The sequence below is a fragment of the Hesperophylax consimilis genome, chromosome 9 (assembly GCF_061612785.1).
Source record: "Hesperophylax consimilis isolate HC1 chromosome 9, BYU_Hcon_1.0, whole genome shotgun sequence".
Taxonomy (NCBI): Eukaryota; Metazoa; Arthropoda; class Insecta; order Trichoptera; family Limnephilidae; genus Hesperophylax; species Hesperophylax consimilis.
Genome location: NC_142844.1, coordinates 24,385,810 through 24,412,225, shown reverse-complemented (window position 1 = coordinate 24,412,225; position 26,416 = coordinate 24,385,810). Strand labels below are relative to the sequence as shown.

The following is a 26,416-nucleotide window of genomic DNA, read 5'->3' as shown; positions in this document are numbered from 1 at the left end:
ATCATGATAGTTACCAGGATAATTTTATTTAAATAAAAAATATATTTCCCGTAATATCAGTAGGCACCACGTCAGTCAATAAGCTGTCAACGGCAGACAATCATAGTATGTTATGAAATCATTTTTCAACTAACCTGTGGCGTAAAGTTTATCAGTATTTGCTATTGTAACATATTTATTGTACGTCACTCAACATGCAAAATACTAGTAAATTGTTTTTAATACATCGTAAAATATACCATTAAATACTTTTTCATGATTTTGTGGTTGGAAAATACATTTTTCAAATGAGGCTATTTTTAAGAAAACAAAAGGTAATGCAAATTATTTATGAGTGTCAAAAGTGTGGTCATATTTTTAAACCTATTAAAAAAGCACGATTATTTTTAAGTTTATGGTACAAAATATCTTAAATAGCTACATTACTATGCCTATAAAAATCTTTAATAGCCACTTTACTATACCTATAAAAATCTTTAATAGCCACTTTACTATGCCTATAAAAATCTTTAATAGCCACTTTACTATGCCTACAATTTTTTTTAAATTACTACTTTACTATGCCTATAAAATTATTTTCACTTTAGAAATATAACATAAGTAAAAAGCGTTGTATTGCAGGCTTTCTTAAAATTTCTAATTCCATGAAGTGATTTTTTGGATATTGTCGCATGGGAGTACGATTTTCAGTATCCGCATTTTGTATTTGTTCCAATAACAGTGCCATAGAAAGAGAAAAGAGATTTCCAACCTATGCACTAACATAATTAAATTATTCAATTTATTGGAATAACTCACTGAAGCTTATAAACCTTATGTTTAATCATTAGTAAAACCTATTAATACAACGAATACAAAAAAGAAAGCAGACGCAAATATGGAAATTAATTGGTTATACTTAAATTTAAATTAAAAATCGATAAAAGTCATTGAAAAAATAGCTCAGTTGGTTTAGTCTTATCCCGGTAAGATAGAGGTTCTTGGTCGATTCCCAGTTGTGACCTAAAACTTTTTTTTTCATGTTTCTTTTCGATTTTTTAATATAATCTTCTACATGATTAAATAAACTAAATTAGTAACCCTAGGTTGTTGTCAGTATTTAGAATGGCAAATTAAAAATGATAGCAAATAAAAAACAACCCCAATGAAACTAAGCCAAGTGCGAGAAACGTCCTAAAATATTTTTAAATGCTCTCTTCTCGCGATTGGCATATTTTTGTGAAATATGTAGGGTAAAAAATACCCCGCTTTCCTGTTTAGTTGTGTAAGCAAAATTTTATTGGCCGAAAGGTGGGTCGCTTTTTTATTACTTCAAAGATTAATTCCCATTGGAGGGAGAATGCGTTACGTACTTCCAAAAGGGAACATTCCCCGATGTTTATGTTTTTAATAGGGTATTATTTTAATTGAAAAGGCTCGATAAAGGAGCATTCGGACGAAAAATGTACCGGGATCACAAATTAATGTTTGTGTATAATTGATTCGCCGTTTACCGAAGGATGGTCGTAGGCTGCGTTCAAAATTTAATGGAGAAATATTTCATTTACGTATTTATTCATTCGTCCCAAAGCTTACTCGATTCATTATTCAAATCATTTCTGCTAGAGATACAGCAAAAGTTAATTGTGATTTCAACTAGAAATTAAAAAAAATTTATCGAAACTGTTTACCAATTAACAAAATCAATGAATACGTTAAATTAAACCATCGCTAAGGCCGTGTTCACGTAAAAAAATTAAAACATTAAACCAGTGACGTAGCAACTAATTTTTTTCAATATCTCTTTTCTTTTTGAATGTTTGCATTAAATTGTCTTCTTTTTTGAAATTTTTTTTTTTTAAAGCTCCATAGCTCACGATAAAAATGACATTTAAACTATAAAATAATTACATTAAATTACACGAAATGTTTGATAGGAGAACTTAATCTTTCGAGTTTTCCAGTTACTCCTACTACAAATTACAGTTAAATTTTGTTTAAGCCTACAATGAGGTAACAAATTTCTGATTCATTTTATAGAGCAGACATTAAAACTTCTTACTCATTCGTTTGGAGAATATGTTGTTGAATTTAATCAAATATCGTAATAGAACGTGCATTAAAATAACGCGATCATAAGCATCGGGTTGTGATAGCCATCTGACCGTCTTCCATCATTAGAAAAACAACAGACTTTCCGTGCATGAAACCATGGAAGAAAACAAACACAGAACTGAGGCTGTTCCGCATTTAGTATTATAGCGTATTATAGTCTACGCATGCACCGATAATACTACCGGCCTCATTAGGCTGTTTAGCTTTCCGGGCACGGCCAATGAGCTATAACTTGGAACTTGGGTACTTAGCAGATAGGAACGTTTTATTCTATTAGAGGCCGTGGGTGTGCGGGTTGTTTGCCTCTGGGAAAACTGCTGTGACTAAGCATAGGAGATCAGAAAAATCACATTGCAAAAAGTAAACTTGTAACTTCAATAAAAAGGGAAAAACGCATCCAAAATGATTTCATCAAATTAAAGATGTTTCTTAACACCAGTACAATATCACAGTGTTTTCACGCTTTAACATTTTATTTAAAATTACTGACAAAAAAACGAAAAATCCCTTTTTCCCTATTACCATCATTACAAGCGGAAAACGGGTTAGGGTGCTTGGACCACTTGGCTACTAAGCGTTAGTTACATTATATAATAATTTATCATGTATCGCCAGAAATACTAAATGATAAATCACTTTCAAGTGAGTAAAATATTTAAATGCAATTTTTTTGTTATAGATTAGAAATAGGTTATTTATCAGGTATAAAAGCTTTTAATCAACGTAATTAATTTATCGTTAAAGAATTTATCAATTTAAGTTCAGGTTTTAGATAAAATATACTTAAATTACTGGATATAAGATCTCAAACTTCAAGGAAAATAGTTAATTAAGTAAAATAGCTAACTTTGTTTACACCACTATTTAATAAAAATTATCAACATGTTTCAAAATCAATGATTTCTTCATCAAATCGTTAACAAATTAAGTTATTTTATTTAATTAATTATTTAATATTTTTCGTATGTTTGAATTTAACTTTAGAGGTTTCAAGTTTCTATAGGAAATCAACTAATAATTAATTTCAAGCTGACTTGAAGTAATTTTGCACAAAAAAGCTGTACTTAATCCATTTCCTTGTAAGGGAACGTAGATAAATTCTACAGATAGCAACTAAATAACCTGTACACACTAACAGTCTTTAAATAAAAAATAAAAAAAACTGTTTTTCCACTATCAAAATATATTTAAATGTTCTAATATTTTATGGTGTGTACGTTAGGCATATCTTAGTATCTCTTTGAGTTTACAAGCTTATGTTAGCATTATATGATAGAACCACCCCACGCAATCAAATAATGTAACATTCAAGTGTTCTAATAGGTTACAGAACATAGAGTATTATTATTATTATTATTATTATAGCACAAGACCAGAAATAGTGGTAGTATTAGAGAATGGTAGTATTAGAGAATTTATTATGACGTAAGGCGCGGGGTTTTCTGGGCGATATTTCACCAGCGGCCGCCAACTAATTACATTTACACAAAAGGATAATTGAAACATGATGGCAAGGAGGCGAAATAGATTGCAACTTCGGGTATAACTTCAGCTACAATATGGAACATTTCCCTACAATCTGTGCCCCATCGACCAGCCAGAAGGCAATAAAATAAAAATTAGCCCCCCCAAAGACTTTTGGGTACTTAATTACTTTCCGTGCTTTTGTTCACTTCAGCTGTTTTTCTGGTTACAGTGTTATTTCGTTTATATCTTTACCCACATTAGGCATGTGTTTATGCATTATGAATCTTGTCATAATATTTTACAGAACACGTATTGTTATGGTTGATGATGGAAAAACTTTCATTTATTTAGTCTTCTTTGGGTTTTTACTGTTCTTAAAATAAAAGGTTTCGTGTTGATCGAAGACATTCAATTATGTTTAATCTTCTGTGAATAATTCAACTAGTATCCAATAGAACTTAGGTTCGTGTACAATCACCTAAACTACAAGCAAGCCGAAGTTATTTTGAATAAGGTTTATGCAGATTCGTGAAAAGCAACTGAAATTGCGTTAGTGAAATCAAACTGAGCATCAAAGTGTCAGTAATCAGGGTTAAATTCAATTACGGGTCCTTGAAACTTAAAAGTTTCCAGATTGCCAGAAGTGACAAAAGCTCAGAATTCCATTATCACGTAACACAGTGCGTTGGGAGGGCTTTTACTTCCACCGATGACATGAATTATTCATGAAGCCAAACGGCCCACATAGTATGGAAAGCAGAAAACAGAAAGCATCGCCGCTAAAATAGGTAGGGCGCTAGCTACTGTAGGGTGTAGGGTCTGCAAACAGGCGGATGGCCTATCCATCTGGAGGGGGAGAATTCGCCCAGCGGAATTACAGCGAAATCCACTAAGACTGCTACTGTTCCTCGCTCCTCTCTCCTCTCTCCTCTCTCCACCACACTAATCTAAAGCATTGCTGTGAGCCAACTCTGTTTTAAGAAGTGCGGCTGCAAATGTGCGTGGGATTAGAGAGCCAGCTGTGAACTAACAGCCAAGAACTGCCGACTGCGTATTGCGAACAACCAACAGTCGACTCACTCACAGCCTGCTTTAAATATGAATTTACATAATACAACACAAAACTCTGTGTTATGCTAAACTTTTTTTAAGGGGCACACCTTAAAAACATTTTTGGATTCCACACTAAATCAACATTAACACTTGATGGAATTCCCGCCGCCAGATAAGCTTCTGGATTTAGAATGAATGGAATCGCATGTTGGGGTGAAAGAAAGTCATAGGAGTAGTCAAGATAAATCAAGGAGATTTTTTTACGATTACGGCAAACAATTAAAATTTCAATGCAAATTCGCGCCATTTATTTCAGCCTGTAAGTGGGTGAGTCAGCCGAACGGGGAACATTAAGTAGTCATTTGTATACAACGTGATAAACAAGTGCTGGGGCTTTTTTGTTTCATAGTAAACTGTGAGAATTAAGGAAGATTTAAGGATAATGAGTGAGGAGTGTTTATTTCATACGCATTTTAAATACGACCGACCGTTGTTTAAATGTAGTTCTTTAATTTTATATTTTCGTAATTGCGAGAGGGTAGTTAATTTATATTTTGGGTTACATTTTATTCAACGTCTGTAAATATAGATATGGTTCTAATGTAAGAACTAATTGCGTTATAAGACTTTGATATTTTCATTTTGTTAATTTAAATGTAGCAGGGAAGCAGGTATTTCGGCACGAAGGTGTTCTTGACCAAAAACGGTCCAACCCAGTTCCGAAATACTGCAAATTGCATTTGAGCTTCGGTCGAGCGCGAGCACTTAGTCAGGCCGCGGGAGCACTAATTCGATAAGGGCCGGCGCGGGGGTGGCGCTCCGCCCTGGCCGGTCCCAGCCCCGTGTGGGCAATGGGGGGAGGGAAAAAGGAGGAGGAAAAAAAAAACAAAAAGCTCAATCATTCAGACAGCTGGGCCGGCGAGACCGGGTTTAACGCCGTCCATTATTGCGTCTTTCCAGCTCGGGACGTGCCGGATTAGCCAAGCCCATTGTTGTATGGCCGAAAATTACGAGCACACATAAGTCCAATCCAAACATCTCCACCACTCTACCCACCAATAGCCGACTCGGGGTAAAAGAGGAATAGCGTCCAGCCTTGGCTCACAAGAGCAAATACTCCCGACTAAACCTAGAGAAGAAACACTTTTTCCTTTTGCCCATCCAATTACTCGCGCGTAACGGCTTGATGTTTGGGGATCCGCTATAGATATGGATAACACATGCTGGCTTGCTCACAGTTTTCGCAGATTACTTATCCCAGAAATATAAAGAATATTTGCTCGAAAAGTACTGTGAAAATATATTTCAGCGAATGAATAAGCAAAGATTATATCATTATGAATAATGGTCATAATATAAGCATTATATAATAAATAAATTATTAGTAGATAATATATGAGTGATATTAAGAGGACGATTGTAATTATGATGGATGAATTTGATTGATTTTATAATGCACTAATTTAAAAGTATATTTTTGACGAAGTAAACTTATATACCTATTAAACTGCTTTAGCTCCAGTTAATGTATGTACCCATGGAATTCATTTTTCAAGAATTATTTTTATTTGATTAACCTTACGTTCCTCTTTTCTTTATGATTAAAAATTGATTTAAACATTGGGCTAATTTGAATATTTGGTATCGTTGGATGCATTTTTTGCACTTCCTACAATTTATTGATATTTTTTTGCTTTCTGATATATTTTTTTATCAAACGATATGCGACAAAAAAATCTTAAAAAATGTAACGACAGAAAAGAAACATATAAAACTATAATTTTCCTTTTTATCTATTAAAAAAAATTACAAATATTAATCCATGTTTGCAGAATAACAAAGTTTAAAAAATTAAATAAGAGACAATTATTTTATTTTAATCATAAAGCAAATACTATATTATTATGGATATTTCCCCAAAAAGGTCATCTTTACTTGTGATTAGCTAAAACACAAGTGAAATGAAATTCTCGAATGTAATAAAACGAGAAATTATCAATATTATTTAATGCACTCATCATCAAAAAATACACAAAAAAACATTCGTTTCCATGAGGATTTTATACATAACATTTAGATTAAAAAAAATGTTATTATATTATATGTACTCATTTTATGGTTTATTATTTATGGAATTCACTTTCTATACGTAATTTCTTTTCTAAAAAATATTATTCTAAAATAATACAACCTACTTTAAAAAATTATATTGAAGTTGCTTTCATATTCAGCAAAACATATTTTTTTGAATTTCAAACACATTCTTATGCGAAACTTATTGGCCAATTTTATAATTAAAAATGTGAGATTCAACTCAAAAAATAGTTCCTTAAATCTCTTGTCCGGGTTGTAAAACATCCTGTTTTTGTCATTAGATATTTGAATTTCATTGTTTGACGAGGATAAGAGTGAGTTTTATAGTATTTTGTTGAAAAATATGGAAATGATAACGTTTTGAAAAGTTTCCCGTAACGTGGCGCCCTCGAAGTTTGGTACGGCGGCCGCCTGAAACTGGAATGGGCAACTGAAACGAGTGGTCCTGAGCCTAAAAAACCCTTTTAAAATAACTTTTATAGGCGTTTTAAACGCTTGTTAATATAATTAAAACTTGAGTAAGAATTAAATTAACTTTTATAAAAGATTTGCCTTGTTTATAACTAGTTTTCACCTGTTTTCCACGGAAGAACATACGCGAAATTATCATGTGTACGGTATCATTGAAATCTCTTTATCGTTAAAACTTTACTTTGACACAGGCTGCACATTTTGAAACCATTATTTGCTTAAACTTTTGTAAATTAAATATTATCAATCTTTTCAAAAAAATATAAGTGTATTTCCTTAGTGAAAACTTGTTTTATTTCTGCGGGGTTTTATAAATAGTAAAAAAAAACCAGATTAAATTTTATTAACATTTTAAATAGTAGTAAATCTTGTACTTACAATAACCGATGGCGAGTATTCAACTTTCGCCGACCGGTAAATTTCTACCAGGTGAACCATATGGAATACTTTTGTGCACTTCTGGGGAAATAAATAAGACGCGTATCGCGAATTTCACGGCAAAAATTAGAAAAGACGTTATTCCCGAATTGTTTTTCCACCAATTTTGTAGTAAATTTTTTTTTTCAAAGTCCTAAACTTCGTAAAATTTGAATTCAAAACAAAGTTTTAAAGTATATTTCGGCCACACACACCCGAGTTTTTTTTAAAAATTGTTTGTAAAAGTGTATTCAGAATTTGTTTGAAAGTATTTGTATATGAGTGATTGTGATTGAGAGTGGTTGAGTGAGTGCCCCCGGCTGACGCTGACAGATAGATAAGGGAGAGGAGATATTCGTTCCGTTGCCTTACGTTACGTGTTCGGGAGTGGCAGCGAGCGACGCGGCGCGCTTGACTCGGGCGTCGTGTGAACTGAGCGCTCGACGCTCGGCGCTGCGAGGGGCTGTACGGGGCAGGGTAGGGAAGGGGCGGGGGTAGCTCGCGGGGGACAGGGGCGGGGGCAGCACGCAGCTGCGTGAGCCGCGGACCAATGGCGTGCGTGCATCCCCCACCCCTGCCCGCTGCACCCCCCAGAGGTGGGGATCTACCCCTACCCCACCCCCGCACTCCCGCACCCCTCAACCTTCCATCCCAGCCATCCGCTTCTACCAGATAAATCGATGGCCTGTATATTGCGTTAATTATTTAGGAAACACGCAATGATAACGGAAGGTGGCCATGTAATTCCTCATAATTTATTAAGTGCTGGAGTGGGCGTAGATTTTACTTAAACTTTTAATTGGATAAATTGTACTGCAGCTATTCTCAACATTCGACGTTCTGACTTTCCGACTCTCTTGACTAGAGGGTTTTTAAATTACACCAAGAATTCACCTAAATTAATAACCTACACAATCAAGTTTTAATCGACTAAAAAAGTTAGTTTTTTAAATCTTTTTTTGCGGGTACAATATATTTTTTTACGTAAATAACTGATTTTAAAATTTTAATTCTATATGACGTACAATAATAAAAATTGTGAAAAGTGGCTGACGAATTATTTTCCTCTCAGAAATAATGACATTTTAGTAGACATGTGTCTTAACTTGTTTTCTATAAAAACCGATAAAACTTACCGAGTAAACCAAGACGTCATGTCTGTTGTTCGAGTTCTGTCTACAAAATTGTACTTTGCTAAAACGAGTTTGCTGAACAAACCTCTCGGTATTGGACAAATTTGATGGTGACAGCATCGACATGTTTGGGAAAAGCTAATTACAGGCGCAACAGAGCGCTACTAGTTTACCGAAGAACCAACGTTTCACAGCCTTATATTTAAAATCGCCATAAAAAGTGCTTAGTAAAAAAGTGGATAAAAAAGTGCCTAACTAAAAAAAAAATGTACGAAACATTAATTATGGAAATGTATTTTTTTTTAAATCAAATAATAATTAAGTATTTATTTAATTCATTATTTTTTAAAGTAAAACAATTAAAAAAATTTCAAAATGTTTTGATAAAACTCAAAAACTTCGTATACTCGTAGTTATTGCATTATTTACACAGTTAAAAATTATGGAAATCTGATTTTACATTCCATATACATTTATAATATTGATATCCCTGTAGGATAACCTACACTTTCTATTATGTGTTCATGGTTTAAAATATATACAACTTTATAATTTATTTTTTAGTTTAAACGTTTAAATTGTGTAACACAACAAGCCAAGAAAATAAATCCACTAGAATTATCCACCTGTCTTGTGAAAAGAGCATAAATTATAATTTTTTTTTTACTTCACTTGTGTAAAATTACACACTTTAAATGACATTCATTTTATTTATGAAAACAAGAATGCTTTCAATTTTAGTTGCAATATAAAAATGGAGACTGTTCCTAAGAGAATTATAATCATTGTGCATTCGGCATTTATGGGCTGTGTGGTTTCGATTCTCGTCTACGAATTCGGAGGTCGCGGGTTTGAGCCCCGGTTTTATTTGTGTTATCTTTGAATTTATTAATTTCAAATAATTTATAGTATACTTAGGATTGTATATTGTATTCAAATAATAATATACAGTCCAGACTGGTCAATACTTTCAGTATCGCCCTGGGGAAAGACCACCATTCAGAATTGTATTTAAAGCAAAATTTTGCTTTAAATGGCTTTAGCCGTGTTTGGTGACCAAATCTGAATAAATACCTAGGTACCTTACACTCTTGCATATCTCAAAAAAGTCATAATTTTTTATGTCATTTTCTTTAATGAATTAATTCCTCGTGCTGTTATGAAAACTTCATTCTACAGCAGAATACAGCAGGAGACGAATATACTTCCTTATCGACTTGGAAAGCTCGCAGAGAGGTCGCCCCAAGGGCAAGCAGGTTGGTGAGGGGAGAGGGGGGGGGGGGGGTGTTAGAGGGGTTTGTAGGGGTTGGAGAGAACGGCCAGTGCCTCTAGCTCTTCTGCCTAGCCACCTCGCACTTGCACCCCGACATAACATAACAAAGGTACACTGCCCTGTGTGAACTTTTACATATTGGGCGGTGATAAGGATGAAGAAGGTCGAGAAAATGGTGATTAGTATTACAAAAATGGTACAACAGCAAATTTATTTTTTTACATCCACTTGTAAGATTCGTAGGTATATTTTCACAAACAAAACAATAAAAGGATCCAAGCAAGCTTTAGAAGACATTAATTCGTTAAGTGAAGTTTTGAAACAATTTACATTTCATACTATATTTTTATACATCCTGAACTTGTTTTGCTTTAAAATAAATCTATTAGCTTACCTTGTATTAATTCCAACTCTATTAAGTAACCTTTTTATCCCTACGAGAATATATCGTGATTGATAACACCTTAGATAATTATTCGTAATTTTTTGTGCATATTTTTATTTTCTTTTCAGTTTGATTTTTTATCTAGATTGAATTTGATTATTTTTGTGAATGAAAGAGTATTTTTCATAGATAACGAATAAATTTAGCAACCAAATATTTATAATTAATAAAAAGATAATGTAAATATATATTCCAGACCAACAAAAACCGCTGAAATGAGAGCTGTCATTATATTTGCAGTATTTGTCGGGGGAATAATGTTTTTCTTCTTCGTTGTTAGGTTAGGTTAGGTTCTTCCGAAACCGGTACATCGTTAACATCGGGAGGCGAGTTTGGGTACCACAGCTCCGGGGGCCATTAATTGGATAAACAACACCTCAGCCATAGGTTACTCCACGTTGGTTCATCGGGTAAGTTGTATTAAAAATATGCTTGCCTGCTAGCTGCGTGACTTGCCAGATCAAGAAAAGCAAGTTTGAGGAGACCCCTTGACCTCTCCAACTGGTCTCTGGATCCATCGCCATGCGCCGCAGTAGGAGTGATACGTTCATATGTCCGTCACTCCTGGACACACTAATCCCTAGATTCCTTCTCATTACTTATGCCCTTTTTCTTCAAAGAATTTTATCTCCTTCCTTTCCTTAAAAAGATCTTCCACACAGCATCGCTGAAGATGACATAGGCCCTGAGGAAAATTATTTCCCTCAGGGCCTCCTGTATGGGGTTAATGTTAAAAAAAAAATTAAAATACTTACAACAAATCACAATGTAAATTGTTTCACATAAATGTTTATTCCGATATATTGAGTTTAATTTATTTTCAGACGGTACGATATCTCGATGAAGGCATCGTATTTAAAATGTGGAGTTATATTGATGCGTAAATGGATTCGTATAATGCGAATCATATATACCTCAGTGTCTACTGCCTACGGATAAAAATAATGTATTTTGATTTCACCATTTCATCTCGCAAGTAATAATTTTCAGTATGCCATAATAATGTGATGAAAAATGGTGAAATCATAAAAAAATCCGGTGACGGCACAGCCATTTGATTCAATTTATGGAGATCTCATTTCATCATAAAATATATTTGAGGTTGGGATTTTACGACAGAATATGTCATGTCGGTGATATTAAAATTCGTTTCATATTAACACGCTTATGGGGGATAGGACCAATCCGAATATTTAATACGGAAATACGTATATTTTCAATTCTCTTTCGGCGTCTACTTCTGTAAAACCTTAGTTTTTACGATTCGTAAAAATTTTAATATGGAAAAATGAGAAAAAAGATGATATTTGCTACGTGAAATATATATAGTTATATTAACCTTGGATGTTACAAATGTATTTTAAAATTCTATTTACCTATCATATTATCAAAACAATAAACTGTTTTTTTTAAACTGAATAAAATATTTATTCACATTTCGTTTGTTGGTGGCTTTTGCTTAGGAGGTTTTGTTTCACCACGATTTTATAGTGTCTCCAGAAGATGTAACAACAGTCTCTTTGTACGTTAAAATTGTGTACCAACCACAAGTAATTTAGAGAAATTTTTCAATCATAATTCTTTTTATGTGAAACCGAACAAGAGTCCCAACTGCTTCCAACCATCTGGAGCCAGTGAAACTATGGTATCAACGATTTGGGTATGTTGGGAGGCTGAAAGATGTGGGGAGGGGAAGGAGATAGTGTAGTGGAAAGTGGGGATGATCTAGTCTCGAAACACGGCCAAAGTCAATTTAAGCCACGTTTAAATTCTGAATGGTGGTTTTACACCAGGGCGATACTGAGAGTGTTTTCCACTCTGGAACTTGTATTATTTTTAATGAGTATATAACACAAATCAATCAAATACTTGCGTAAGCCGAGATTTAAGCCAGCGACCTCCAGCTTGCTAGTCGAAAGCATGTCCCCTTAACCACAGAGGCCGTCATAAGAGGTTAAAAATGTATGAGGTGACTAAAACCTAGTGAAAGTGCGTAGCTATTTGCGTAACAAAGACACGAGGCAAAACCGGGCAGGAAATATCTAATATTTCAATCGTCCCATTATGTCCGGTATCCGCAGCAATAACTAGGAAAACTGAGTAAACAGAGATCCAAATATTTGACGTAATATCGACTAATGTCCAGCCAAAATGAACCCGTATTGAAACCCCAGACAAACTTGTCGACGGAACTCAAAGGAGCCGAGCTTCGGGCGAAGTGGGTGGTGGATAGTGGGTGGTGGGTGTTCGGTAGTGGGCCGTCAACAGATAATATTAAAAAGCTCCCCTTCCCCCGCCAGTATACGTTTGTATATTCGTGAGGGTTGATGCGCGGCCGTGGAAGAACAGTGTAAATAGATAGAATATCGTTTAACAGAATTAATACCCTTACATGATTGGGCAGATATGTTCATATTTTAAACAAAACTTTTACTGAAAGATACCGAATACAATAAAAAATGAAACAAGACTTTTGGAAGATCTCTATCAATCATCATATATGTGGATCCATTCGAATCATACAAAATATTTACCAAGCCGTCAGTATAATCAGTGTGATGATATGTCGTCAGAAGTAATAAATTAAAATGAAAAATATTCACAAACATCTTTTTCTTTTTAACTTATTGTGAAGCTTATATCCATTAATATAATATATAATTGAATAAAAAGATACTACTAATAAATTTAAACGAAACACGAAACAATAAAAGACGCAGATAAATAAAAAGATAAGTCACAAATAGAAATCAAACCAAGGATTTTCAGATTAACTCTGAATTTAAAAATACGAGATCGACAAATATGACGTTTAATGAATAGCTCTGGGGGCCTACTCTGTATTTTTCCGGTTAACAAAACATTAAGTTCGTAGGTTATCCTTTCTTTGCCTGTGATGTCAACTGAGTGAGCATCGTCTCTAATTAATAAAATATCTCTCTAAATATACTTAACACAGAGTTAAAATTTAAGGTATTCCTCTGCAATACATTTATGTATTAAGTAATTACAATATATAGATATTTACCGAGTGTTAAAGCAACGAAGGATGAAGAATTTTTGAACACCGTTTGTGAGGTGGCTAAACCGGCGACAAGAAAGTTTTGAAAGATACAGAGTAGGCCCCCTGTACTGTTTCATGTTTTGTTTAGATTTCGTATTAGTATTATATTCTTCTTCAATGAAAAACAATAGCGGCTCGTGACTTTTGAGTGTATTAGAGTGGTAATATTATAAAATATTCAATCATTGATGTTGTTGTAGCTGAAAACGATTTTTAATTTTTTTTCGAAAATTCAATTATTTGTATGAAGATTTTCAGGACATTTCAGTTTAACCAGGATTTCCTGAAAATTTTTATGCAAAAAGCCAAATTTTCTAGTAAACCCAAAAGGCACGAGCCGTCACTGATTGAAAAAAAAAATTAAAACTAAACAGTCCTTTAAATATTATAATATTATTAATATTATATTTGTATACAAAAGTATACTCGTATTTACCCACCTTTAGTATTAAAAACCAAATACTAATAAATGATTGTATTTCGCTGTTACTTAAATGATCAAGTTATCTAATTTACACTGTTTTGTGAATGTTTTATCAAGCTTAACAAAAATGTCCTTTAAACCGTAGTTCCAAGAAGCAAGATAAAAACCTCTTTAGGTTTTTTAATTATTGCTTTCGACAAACAGTATTTTATAAAATTTCCAAACTAATAGCAGCCTCGTATTTTAAACCCACTAGAAACCGAAAGGAATAATAACCGTTAGATATTATTAAAAGCTACAGCTTAAATTCCAGGAACGTTTGAGTTTTCAGAAGCAATTAAAAATAGGCAGTCGTATTTATCAAGTACATTTATTGATTTCATACCTATAACAAGCATATCAGTCGGCCCCTCGAATATTGGTTTTGCTAAAATTGGTATCTAGAACCTTGAATTTTAATATTAATAAGTGTTTTTAATCTTCGTTTTTTTTTTTGAAGTGAAACTTCTTTACGCGCGTCATGCAATTTCGAGGAGTAAAACCAACTCATGACCGAAACGAAAATGCGGGACCGATTAAAGTTCATTTGATGTAGTAAAAGTTTTGAAGTAAAATATAAATGCTTCTTAGCTCATCTCGACAACTGGCGTTGGTGGTGTAATGGTCAGCATAGTTGCTTTCGAAGCAGTTGATCCGAGTTCGATTCTCGGCCATGGAATATTATTTTTTTGTTTTTAAGGAATTTTTTTTTTTTAATGGTTGACCATAATATCAATCCACTAAGTAATATTTTAGGCCTGTAGCATAATTGAAAAGTTAAAGAATGATATAAAATTTTTTATGATGTTAACGATAAAAAAATGAAAAAAAACATAAAATTAAAATAAAAAATGGGCCAACGGCACGCGGTGTTCCCAAGCGGTCACCCATCCAAGTACTGACCGCGCCCAATGTTGCTTAACTTCGGTGATCGGACGAGAACCGGTGTGTTCAAAATGGTATGGTCGTTGGCAAAAGTTAAACAATATTAATTTCTATTCTACCTGCCAATAAATATATGAAAATTAGTATAAAAAAGCCCTAATAATATTGAAAAAATTAGCAAGGTGTGTGCGAGGTTGATAAAAATAATCATTACATACGCGCTTGAAAAAGATCGTAATTACATTAATAAGTTTGTAGGAATTTTTTTTTTCAATGGTTGACCATAATATCAATCCACTAAGTAATATTTTAGGCCTGTAGCATACTTGAAAAGTTAAAGAATTTTATGATATTATTAATTATAGTAATGATAAAAAAATAAAAAAAACATGAAATTAAAATAAAAAATAGGCCAACGGCACGCGGTGTTCCCAAGCGGTCACCCATCCAAGTACTGACCGCGCCCAATGTTGCTTAACTTCGGTGATCGGACGAGAACCGGTGTGTTCAACATGGTATGGTCGTTGGCAAACGCTAAACAATATTAATTTCTACTCTACCTGCCAATAAATATATGAAAATTAGTATAAAAAAGCCCTAATAATACTGAAAACATTAGCAAGGTGTAAATATTATATACCTAGTTTAACTCACTCTCCTAACTCATCTTCGCTGTCTACAGGCAGAGCGCACGACTGTGGTCGTGAAGAACCGAGGTTCGATCCCCGCTTTAACTAATTTTTTTTTTCTTTTTTTATAACTTTTAATTTTTTTTATCACATGCTACTTATAAATATGTCAATAGACAGAAAAAAAGAGAGAATGAAATGAAAAGAGAGAGAGAGAAGAATACTAGAAGTTTCACTTCTGTCTTGCGTAGGCTTGACACACCCATTTTTTTAATAATTATATCCTTTCCGGGATCTCCCGTGCTGAGGATTTCATTTACATTTTAATATAATTTATCAGTATGGATAATAATAACTAATTATAAACACATTAAATAGTGTTTTTTCTGAAATTATTATCAATAATGTTAAATAAATTGCTGGTATTGGGTACTACATAAATTGAATTAATACCATTTGCGTTTTAGAAAAACTTGCTGGCTGACTTTGAAAATCTTGAGAAGAAGGATTGTTGGAAGTAAGAAGCAAAGGGTTGCTGTAAGTAGAAGGGTATCTCAAGGAGACTAAAGCTCCACAAGGCTATACTTAAGTAAGTACCTATTATAAAATTTTCCTCCATAGAAACGGAAATTTTAAAAGGTTTCAGAAAAATCTCTTCTTTGGAATTATCGAGAAAGCATTTATATACTAGGGCGATGTTTGCCCGAAAAAAAGTTTTTTGAAGAAAAAAATTCCTTGACCGCATGATTGTCGAATAATATATATCCATGTGTTGTAAAAGCTGTTATCAAAAATGAAAAAGGTTTGAGTTTATCAAAAAAACCTATTATTAGTCATCAATTAATAAAGGTGATAAGTTAACATCAACCTTAATTAATCTATGCGAGATAAACTGAACGACAAAACAAAATAAATTTAATTTGTTTTGTCTATCATTTGAGGAGTGAAAAATTCGAAACGATAAATCCAACAAAAACCACGCACGATCTTCAATACTTGATAATATTATGAAAATACTTTAAAAAAATTAACAAAATTATACTAAGTGAAAGTTTTTTTAATTTTTTTTTTTTTACTTTTGTTGCATAATGTGTTTAAAAATGATTTTCTCTATCAGATTTTTTAGAATCTCTATTTTAAAATAAGCTTCATCTTTCAAAAACTTTGTGTTAAGGGTTCAAATATACCCCAACAGAGAGTGAAGAACCCACCCAGAAACTAGATACGTAGATACATACCTAGATTAACCCTCCAGCTTACTTGGAGGTTCATATTATTTGTTGAAGTCACTAAAATGGAGATATACTGTTCTACAGGGAATCTGGGGATTATAAACCTGAAATAAATGACTTAATTAAACACAGCTTTCTATGTTATCAGATAACAACATAATAACTTAAACTGAAGTATGCAACGTGGTTTATAATAAACATTCCACCGTATAAAATGGAAATACGTATAACTAAAATAAATATCCAAGTAGTTTAAGTGACTGACCTTTAAGTAAGAACCAAAAGAGAGTTTTATATTTCATTCACGTTTTATGTGGTCTTATGTTCTCTTAGATTTTACATGAATGGGTCTAACAAACTCGTGTTAATTTACATTGAGATTACGGGACATGAAGTTTGCATTAACATAAATAGCTCTTTTGCTTGGGGATGTAAGAGGTGAAATTGAAATGAGTTTCGGTGCTTTTTTATAGTGTTTCCCTCTAGCGGAAGTGTTTTCGTTTGTAAACACACGTTTTATAAATTTTAACGGACTTACTTATATTTAGGGTTATAGTTTTAATGTTGGTCCTATTTTTCCCATGTCGTATTTTTCATAAAATGTTTAGTAAGAATTTATCGAATCTTTCCTCGAGATCAAACAGAATTTAGGATTCCTTAAAAATTGTCTTTTTTCATAAAATAATATAATGATAAATATATATAGGTTTCTTGTCCTGTTTTTAATTGTTAAATTCACTGACCTAGAAATTTAAGACAAATAAACGTTCCACTAATTCCAAGACCCCACGGCCCACCGTTTCTGAAACAGATATTCTACTGCTTAATTAAGATAATACGAGGTCTTTCTTTTGATCCATATAATAATAATTCAAACAGTTCCTTATTGAAACCTAGTTGTAATATGAGGGAAAATGTGATTAAAGATGGCGTTTGTTTACCGTGTACGTTTGATACAACAACACCCTCTTCCTCGGTCTTCCGTCGCCCCCCTACCCTCAACCTACCACCCACCCACCACCCCCCGATACTCGCAGGCAGGCACTAGGTAGTCTAGGTACTAGGTAAACCTACACGAGCTGGTTGGAAGGGACTGTATCGCCATTATGTGTTCCCCGAGCTGTTTGTTGTAATAAACGTCTTTAAGTTTGATTCTACTCCCTTGTATTTCCACTCGGGCGCTCGGATAAAATCGAACTTCGGCCCTCCAAACAATTTCTAAGGATTCTTATGTGAGAAGTTGGATTGCAGTTTTTTCCCCTTTTAAGATAAGTTTGGGGTCGGATTTACTCCGGTTGCTTTAAATGAGTAGCCTGAATTTTTTTTGATAGGTTTCTCGCAAGATGAAACCATATTAGCGGGGATCCGATACCCGATAAGGGAAGCTGCGGAATTTAATGAAAAATATCTCAGCGAGTTCAAGTGCATGATCTAACACATTTACTTTGAACGATACGATCGTTTTGTTGAAAAGTTGATTGTTGGAATGTGCAATATGCACGAAATACGCTTACTCTTGTTGAAAATACCTAAAAAAATATTTTTTTTTAACAATCAAAACCAAGTTTTTACAACGGAAGATGCTGGCGCACTTAATAAAATTTATGTCCAAGGAGTTTTTTTATGGACATTCTTTCTATACCTTGATTTTAATCATCGTATTTACTTTGTTCTTGTTATTGATCTAAATTATTAACGACCACACGAAAGATTTATTTAAAAAAAACTTTCTTAAAACCGATTAACTTCTTTATTCCGCTGAATTTGATTACATTAACGTCAACGATAAATTATATTCCAAATTTATTGTTATCTCGAAAAATAAAGATTTTGCTAACGAAGTAACTCTTAAACTTTGGGAAACCAATTAGCCTCCTGGTTTATTGAATCAGAAGATAAAAAAATCTCCTATCTCCATCGTAAAATATGTCATCTTTTACTCGCCGAAGTTTTAATATCGGCTTTTATTTTTATATATTTAACAAAGTTTCCATTTGGGATAAAATCCCTTCTTGGTGTCGGTTTTTAAAAAAAATAATTAATCCCGCTGCTTTTCGCGATTATGGAAAATCCATGTCAATTATTTTAAGACTCAAACTTCAAACTTTTCCAACGACTTGGAGAGCTGTAAAATTGTGGGGAGATTTATCCCACCTCTCAAAACAATGTTTTTCTTACAACCATTGATAAATTTTTATCTCATATTTGGCCGTTGAATTAGGTTTTCTTAAATCATTCTATTATGATTTTTATTTACCTGAACGAAAGTTTTATTAAAAACAAGTGCTTATATTATATTGACTACGACAAAAGCGCAATAAACTTAAACTGAAATTTATTTTTGCTGGGTTTTTGCACTTACTTGAGAACAATCTATTTTTATAAAAACTCGATTATTATTCTTAATGTATGTGTGTACAAAAACCTATTCAGTCAAAGGATCCATAGTATCTACATAAAATTACATAAAAACTTAAACAAATGACAAATAATACAAATAAAGTCAAGAAACACAAATAGTTAGTACAGTACTAGATAGTTAGTACATTTTTCTGGCGTTAATTACGTTCTTCAATATATACATATTCAGAAGACATGTTTTGCTATTGCTAAAAAATATAAAAAAATTGTTTAGCTAATTACATTACATATCACACATGTATCTCTGTGTGTTTCTTGTGTCTCTTGACTTTATTTGTATTATTTGTCATTTTTGTAAGTTTTTATGTAATTTTATGTAGTTTATAAGATGATATTCTTAACATTGTATAATATATATGAATGAAAATTGTCACATAACTAGCAGCGTGCGAGGCAGTAGAGATATTTAATAATGAAATTATCGTGAAAAGGCGGACAACAGAGTCTTTCAGACTGTGCGCGGAGCCGAACCATTGGTACCATGATTTTGAATAGACCAAAACATAAGAAATGCCTTGTGGTAGAAGAGCTTTATGCCCATAACGCGTATCGAGGAGTCAACAGTCAAACTGGAGGATGTAGTAAGTAACTGTCTGTATCTGCAAATACAACGTCATATTCATACTGCATGTCATAAAAAGGAAAAAAAAACAAATTCGTAGAGAAATAAGTGAGCGCCTTACTTTATAAGGAGCGTGGGAACGGAATTAGGATATCAGGTGTTAGTACAAGTATAATACCGCTGGTTGTATGAAGCTATTAGGCTCTAGGCGGCGCTTGAACACACATTATGTTTATGCATGAATCCTGGCCTATAATAATGATATTAATATACGGTGTACGGACACCGTAATTATAACTGCTGCCATTCAGTATTATCTATTTTAATTTTTTAAGGTTTAAGGGACCACGCACGGTCTGGGACTCAATTAGAATATTCATGACCGTCGGAACTCGGGGAGGCGCGGTAGGCACTAAGTAGAGGAGATATATTTGGGCGAGAGATTTTTTGCAAAATATTTAAGCCAAATTAAGGATTTTAGCGGAGTATTCGTTTTCAGTAATTAATTAAAAAAGTTATAATGAATGTAATTAAAAATGGCATAATCGCATTTATGGGTTACGTACTTACATTTTTTTTATATCCGTGGTAAAGGTTGGGTCTTGGAGGTGCAAAGAAAGGGGGTTCAAAAGACGGCAAAATTGAAATGAAAAATGAAAAATAAATACGCAAGAATTATTTTTAATGAATTCTATTGAAAATGCTGGAATGTGATGAAATTTTCTCTTAACGATATCATCCCTTTACTACCTACATAAGAACTAGAGTTGTAAATAGGTAATTACCGTTAAAAAAAATTTAACAGATTTATTTTTTGATTTGATAACACCGATGAAAAATGTATAAAACGGAATGTCTAAAATATCTATTCTTGATATTGGATAAAAAAACATTAATCTTTAAACGCCTTTCGGCAATATTAATTCGTGTTTGTTACACATTATTTACCAAAGTTTTTTTTCTCAAGGGAATGCGGAGTATAAACAAATTCTTTGCATGATCTCATTTTAAATTGAGTTTTTTTGCAAAAGATTTGTAATATTAAAATATGGCCGCAGGCAAAGAGTAAAACATCTGTTTTTCATGAAACGGAGATAATATGAAGACAATGCTGAGTATTTAAAAGAAATATCTTTTAATAATGATTCATAAAAGTGGAACGGGTGCTTCATCAAAATACATGATCAATTTTAAAACAAAATCGACTAATTTCTACACTTGGATAGATAAATTGGATGGATTAGATAATTTTATCGTACACCTAACACTTTGCTTTAAAAATATTCCTAAATAAAAATTTAATTAAAGAATAATATTTTAAGGTTGAAGAACCGTGATAGCTGCTATCAATGTCGATACCTAGTTTTGCGTAAGTTTGAAAGTAAAAACAAATAAGGTTGTGGAGATAATAGAAATTTTTTTTTTCTTGGGATACCTGTTTTACTACATATGACATGTATTTCAAGAACATCATATGAAACTGTTCCATGGTAACGCAACACAGTGACAATTCAACACACTTTTAAAAAGTGATATAAAGTCATTAGAAACGATGAAATTTTTTTTTTAACCTAACCTAACCTAACCTACTTAACCCTTAATTGCATGATTTATTAATTTTTCTGGAAAAAAATATATTTGTAGATATTTACATGCATATGCAAGGAAATATAAAGAATTTATTTTTTTTGTAATTTTTTAATGATTTTTGATTAAAAAAAATTGTTGCAATTTTACAACACCATGTATTTAATAAAAAATAATACGAACAATTTACGAATGAAAAAAAAAACTAAAAAAAATTCTCAAAACTAATAAGTGTACCGGAAAAATACGAGTTATTACATATAAGTATTGTATTATTATATCTACTTACCTAAGAAAATCAAAATATTGACAGCAAAACCAAACTGTAATTCTAACCTCCAACCAATTTTCGAGAATCTTCACTTTGTTAAAGAAAAAGTGACATTTGACATTCGCGAAAGAAAAAAAAGGTGATGCCACTCGATAAAATATAGTACCGTGAACTTGAAAATTCTAAAACGGCATGCATTAAGTTTACACAAAAGAGTTAAAGGTGGTTTGAACGGTATGTTGCAGTTTTGCAACAGTATGCATTTAAGGGTTCCCAGTTAATAAAGTTTTTGTTTCATCACTTTCTATGGCTTTATATAACTTTTTAAAGATGTGATGAATTATCATTGTGATGTCACCATATGAAACATATATTATATATACGTTGGCTGCTGTTGTTAATCAACAGGAAATAACTGTTGTTACTCAACAGCTGTTGTTACTGGCTTTAAAATCATAAAATACATTTTTTTGATTGTCACTACAGGAATCTAGTCAGTCTGAGTGAGTTAATTAAAAAATGGCCTTATGTATAAATAATGAAGGAGAGTTCATAGCTTATCTGGTCCAAGCATAAAATTTTCAACCCCAAAAGATGATATTGTTCTTCCCATCAATATCGATCTTTTATTTATTTGTGTTCTGCGTGATTTTTGCAGCTTCTCTTTCAAATGAATCTCCTCTTTTTTCAACACCGAACAAGGGTAGTGGCGTCAGAACAACCCTTGACAAAGGCTTCGCAAGCTGTTACTATCAAGATTGTTTAAGGCGGTCATTTCAATGGGCATTTTTTAGTAGTTAACGTTCAATCTTCACGCTTTTCAAGAGCGAAAAACAATTTTAATAAAAGTATCTGGTAAATAGGAGTAATATTTTGGTGAGAAAATACGTAATTTGAGATGAAAATTCTCAAAATTGTAACACTTCTGTCTGCTCGAGAAGGCCTCGATTTTTTCTAAGTTTGTAAATCTTGGATTCAAGTTGATGATTTGTATAAATCGAAAATTTTAGATCAGATTATTATTATCAGACGGGTTGTGAACTTTTTAGATAAAAAAACTTGGTTGTTGACAGTGAACACAATAATTTGAATGAATACGTTAAATGGTATAACGATGGTTAAATTTATTTGCAGTATGATAGTGACGGTTAGTTATTACAAAAAATAAGTTTGACATTTGAAATTATGGAAAAGAACAATGCATGACTTGAATTTAAGGTGAATGGTATATTTTGTTCTACTTTTGCTACACTGAGTTATTGTAATAATATATTTCAACCCACTATTTTTCACAACAAAAAATAAATAAATAAGAACTAATGATATGCTATAAGAGTGCAGCTACGTGCAAAATTATAATAAAATGATTAAAACGCAGAATAACATTGAATGAAAAAGACTAATCATAATAATTATGTTCTTGTCACGAAACTAAACAACTCCAATAACATAGTATTCCTGTTTAACGTAAAAAGGTTAATATTAGCAAGTAAAAATATAAAAATAGTTACTGACCTTTATAAGAGATATAAGCGGGTGAAAAAAATTGGATATTACCGCTAAACAGAGTCTTTCTTAGTCTAATTTATTATTTTTGATCCGAGTGTCCAGTTTCTTCACTTTCTATTTTTACTTTTTCCTCTTCCGCACTGCATGTTATTTTCATCTCACAATGTCTCGCAATAGTATCTTCTTCTTTGAAAAAATTGTTTTGTTTTCATTGCATCAGTAATAAAATCCCCTCTCAACACCTTCAAATTATTAATATTCTGTGGAAATATTTGTATTACGTCACCTTTTCGGGTTTAATGCCTGTGATATTATTAAAAAAGCTATCCGGAAGTATGCTAGGTGGAGTTATCAAGCAAACTATGTTACAACGTAAGAGAAGAAAGAGTAATGGTGGCGATTTTACAGCCCACCGGAGCCCGGGGGTTTAAAAAATTAAACGACACTTAAAAATGAAAATTGTGTCAAAGGGTACCCCCTCTGCATTCTATCATGGAAAACTCCATTTCTCATTGTGTCTGTCCTTTCTGCTTATATATCACTCCACCGTTTCCAAACTTTTTAGTATTTCCCATTTTTCTAATCCAATCAGGAGTTGCAATGCTTTTCCCCTTATCCATGAATTCAAAGTAATGACATATCATGGAGTTTTTTAAAATCGTTAGTGACAACCAAAATTAAATTTTTAACTGAAATATAAACACAGTAGATTTCCATACTGGTAAAAACTCAAACTATTTATTTACTAGTTTTTACCAGCAACTTTCCTCGCGTGGTATTAGGAAGAAAACACTGTACAAAGAATTTTCCAATGGAAGTGAAATGCTTTTTCCGGGATAAAAAGTAGCCTGTTTAACTTCCCAATTTTTCAACTGACAAACTTTGAAATTTGACAAACAAACAAACAACCTTTCGTATTTTTAATTTTAGTTAGGATTTACTTCACGCATTAAAGGTGTAAAGATGAAAACCATTTTTTGAGAATCGACAATTTCAGTCAGAAAGTCGATTACAAAATAGACTCATAATCACAAAAAATATTCTAAAATAACAGAAACGCATTCTCAAGTTTTAAGAATAAGATCCAAAAAATATTGCAGTAGGAACGTGGAGATCAACAAAAAAGGCTTGCTTGATTATTTTACCTTAACTATCAGTATGACCTTCAGGGTAAAATGATACTGACAATATTGAAAACAATGTCACACGAGGAATAACAGGCTCATCGATATGTTGTATGAAACTATGTAATCTGACGCAAATCAAGAAAACATCCTGTCATCCCAGAATGGCTATCAATAGTGAGAGAAGAACCATGGTTACATAATATAATAATGACTATAAGTTTGAGGAATTTCAATGAAACTGTATTAGTTTACCAAAAATCAAAAAACTAAACAATCTAATAATAATATTCTCATTTATCATAAACTGTGCTAAGTTTAAAATGAAATTCAATTTTCAAATTATTTATATGCAGAGTTTGAGGAACTGTAGGGAACGTGGGGTGGTTGGCGAGTGAAATTGAATAAAATTTAGTATTTAAAAAGGTGGTGCGTTACATCCCTCCATATTCATAAAGTGCTCACAGGCTTAAAGGACTAAAACTCATTTAAATGTCGGGAAAGATAAACAAGCAAGTTGAGGTTAAAAAAATTGTGATATTAAGAGTAAAAAGTACCTACTAATTATAAGTGTACGTGTCAATGTAACTCGTTCTTGGAAAACATATTTAATAAATAAAACTAATTTAATTAATATACGAACATCAATTATAATAATTCTCAAGTGTACCTACCTGCCTGAAAGCAAATAGATGAAAGATAAAGCGGAAGATGCAAAATCAGACTGATCGGGAAGCGTGAGCTTAATGAGAAGGGAGGTAACCAATAAATGTACGTATAAAAGTGATTTGATAGTTGGCTCAGGTAGGAGAGAGACGGTCCCATGCGTCAGAGAGAGAAAGTGACCCATCCGAGGTTCATGGCTCAGTAAACAGCAGAGGGAACGCTTATGACGTAGTTGTTTCTAGAATTCTCTCGAGAAATGTCGGGACAAATCTAATCTAAGAGTCGCAATAGTTTAGCCAAGTAAGGTACGGTTATGGCATTCGCTATTAGACGAATATTTTAATTTAATAACTCCTCGAAAATATTTCCAACCAAATATAAAAAGTGAAATAAAGTATTTCATACTTCAGAACGTACTGAAAGCCACGTTTGAATCGGATAATTAAATATAATGGACAAGTGAGATTGCTTTTCGGATAACCTTTTCTTATCTTCGTTCGTAAAATCGGGTTTCATTATGCAAAATGTTTACAGAAGTCATATAAAAAAGTAATCAACCCTTTTCATCTATGTATAAAGAATACAAAATAATCCCTACAAATCTTTTACGACCGAGTTTAAAAAAATGCATCAACAAAGCAGGTTGGCCTTATTAAAAATAAAACATCGGACGGTGGGGTGAACTGAGCTTTAAACGAATAGGCACCGAGGGATGTATAGAGACAGATCCCGAATTCCATTCGTGTTTGGGGTCAATTACACTTTATTTTATTGTACATGAAATTTAAATAAAAAGGGGTTCGCATAATTTCAGATTTTTTAATTTAAGTAACTACCCACGAGATACATAAGTATTTAAAAAAACTGCAGTACTGGGTTGTAATGAAACAAATGAGTTCTATATACATATACATTTCGATCGCGATATGAAAAAAGTTTGAATTGGCAAGAACAAACCTACTTACCTGATTTGACAATAAACATTTTTTAATGTGAACACCATTTGAAATTTCTTTAAAAAATTGATTTTAAAACATTGGCATTTTTATTTTTTTTAAATATTACCACACAAGGAATGCCCACCATTCGATTCTATAAAATCAATCTCAATTTATCATCAGTTGGTACCTTGGACATCAAGTTAATTTGGTTGGCGGCCGTGGAGAGGGTGAGGGTTCGAATTAACTTTTATGAGTAATGATGTTCTCGGGTTGGAAATAGTACGTTATAGACAAACGAACAGGGGTAATTTTTCCCTCATAAACTACGTAACCAGAGTACCTTCCTAATTGGAGGAATTTGTGTGAATTAGAAATTGTTTGGCCTTTCCACAAATTCCGGCCATTTCTCGCTCGTACTCCGCCCTGGCATACAGAAACCGGGCAATTGAAAGTAATGCTATTTACTTAGCATTGTGTGAGCAGAGGTCAGATGATGTTATTCGAGGCGCGCAAACTCATTTCAAGAACAGAAATCATAAGTTTACTACATCGCGTGAGAAGTGAACAAAGAAATAACAAAAAGTTTGTGTTTTTTCGTGAGATAACTAATTGGGG

At 32.8% G+C, this 26,416-nt stretch overlaps 1 protein-coding gene and 2 non-coding genes across 6 annotated transcripts in view; all 3 read right to left on the bottom strand.

Annotated features, from left to right (window-relative positions):
* The window catches only part of bru3 (CUGBP Elav-like family member bruno 3), a 250,638-nt gene extending 242,629 nt beyond the window's left edge, over nucleotides 1-8,009 (bottom strand). For all 4 annotated transcript variants that reach the window (XM_089635791.1, XM_089635793.1, XM_089635794.1 and 1 more), the window contains exon 1: nucleotides 7,558-8,009. In XM_089635791.1, the coding sequence (XP_089491917.1) occupies nucleotides 7,558-7,617 (60 nt within the window). In that variant the 5' untranslated portion in view covers nucleotides 7,618-8,009. The remainder of the gene's footprint in view (nucleotides 1-7,557) is intronic.
* Nucleotides 8,010-14,828: 6,819 nt separating this feature from the next.
* On the bottom strand, nucleotides 14,829-14,947 carry LOC149421079 (5S ribosomal RNA). Its single transcript, XR_016302697.1, has one exon. It is a non-coding gene; the product is annotated as a 5S ribosomal RNA (ribosomal RNA).
* Nucleotides 14,948-15,269: 322 nt separating this feature from the next.
* LOC149421078 (5S ribosomal RNA) lies at nucleotides 15,270-15,388 on the bottom strand. Its single transcript, XR_016302674.1, has one exon. It is a non-coding gene; the product is annotated as a 5S ribosomal RNA (ribosomal RNA).
* Between the last annotated feature and the right edge of the window lie 11,028 nt (nucleotides 15,389-26,416).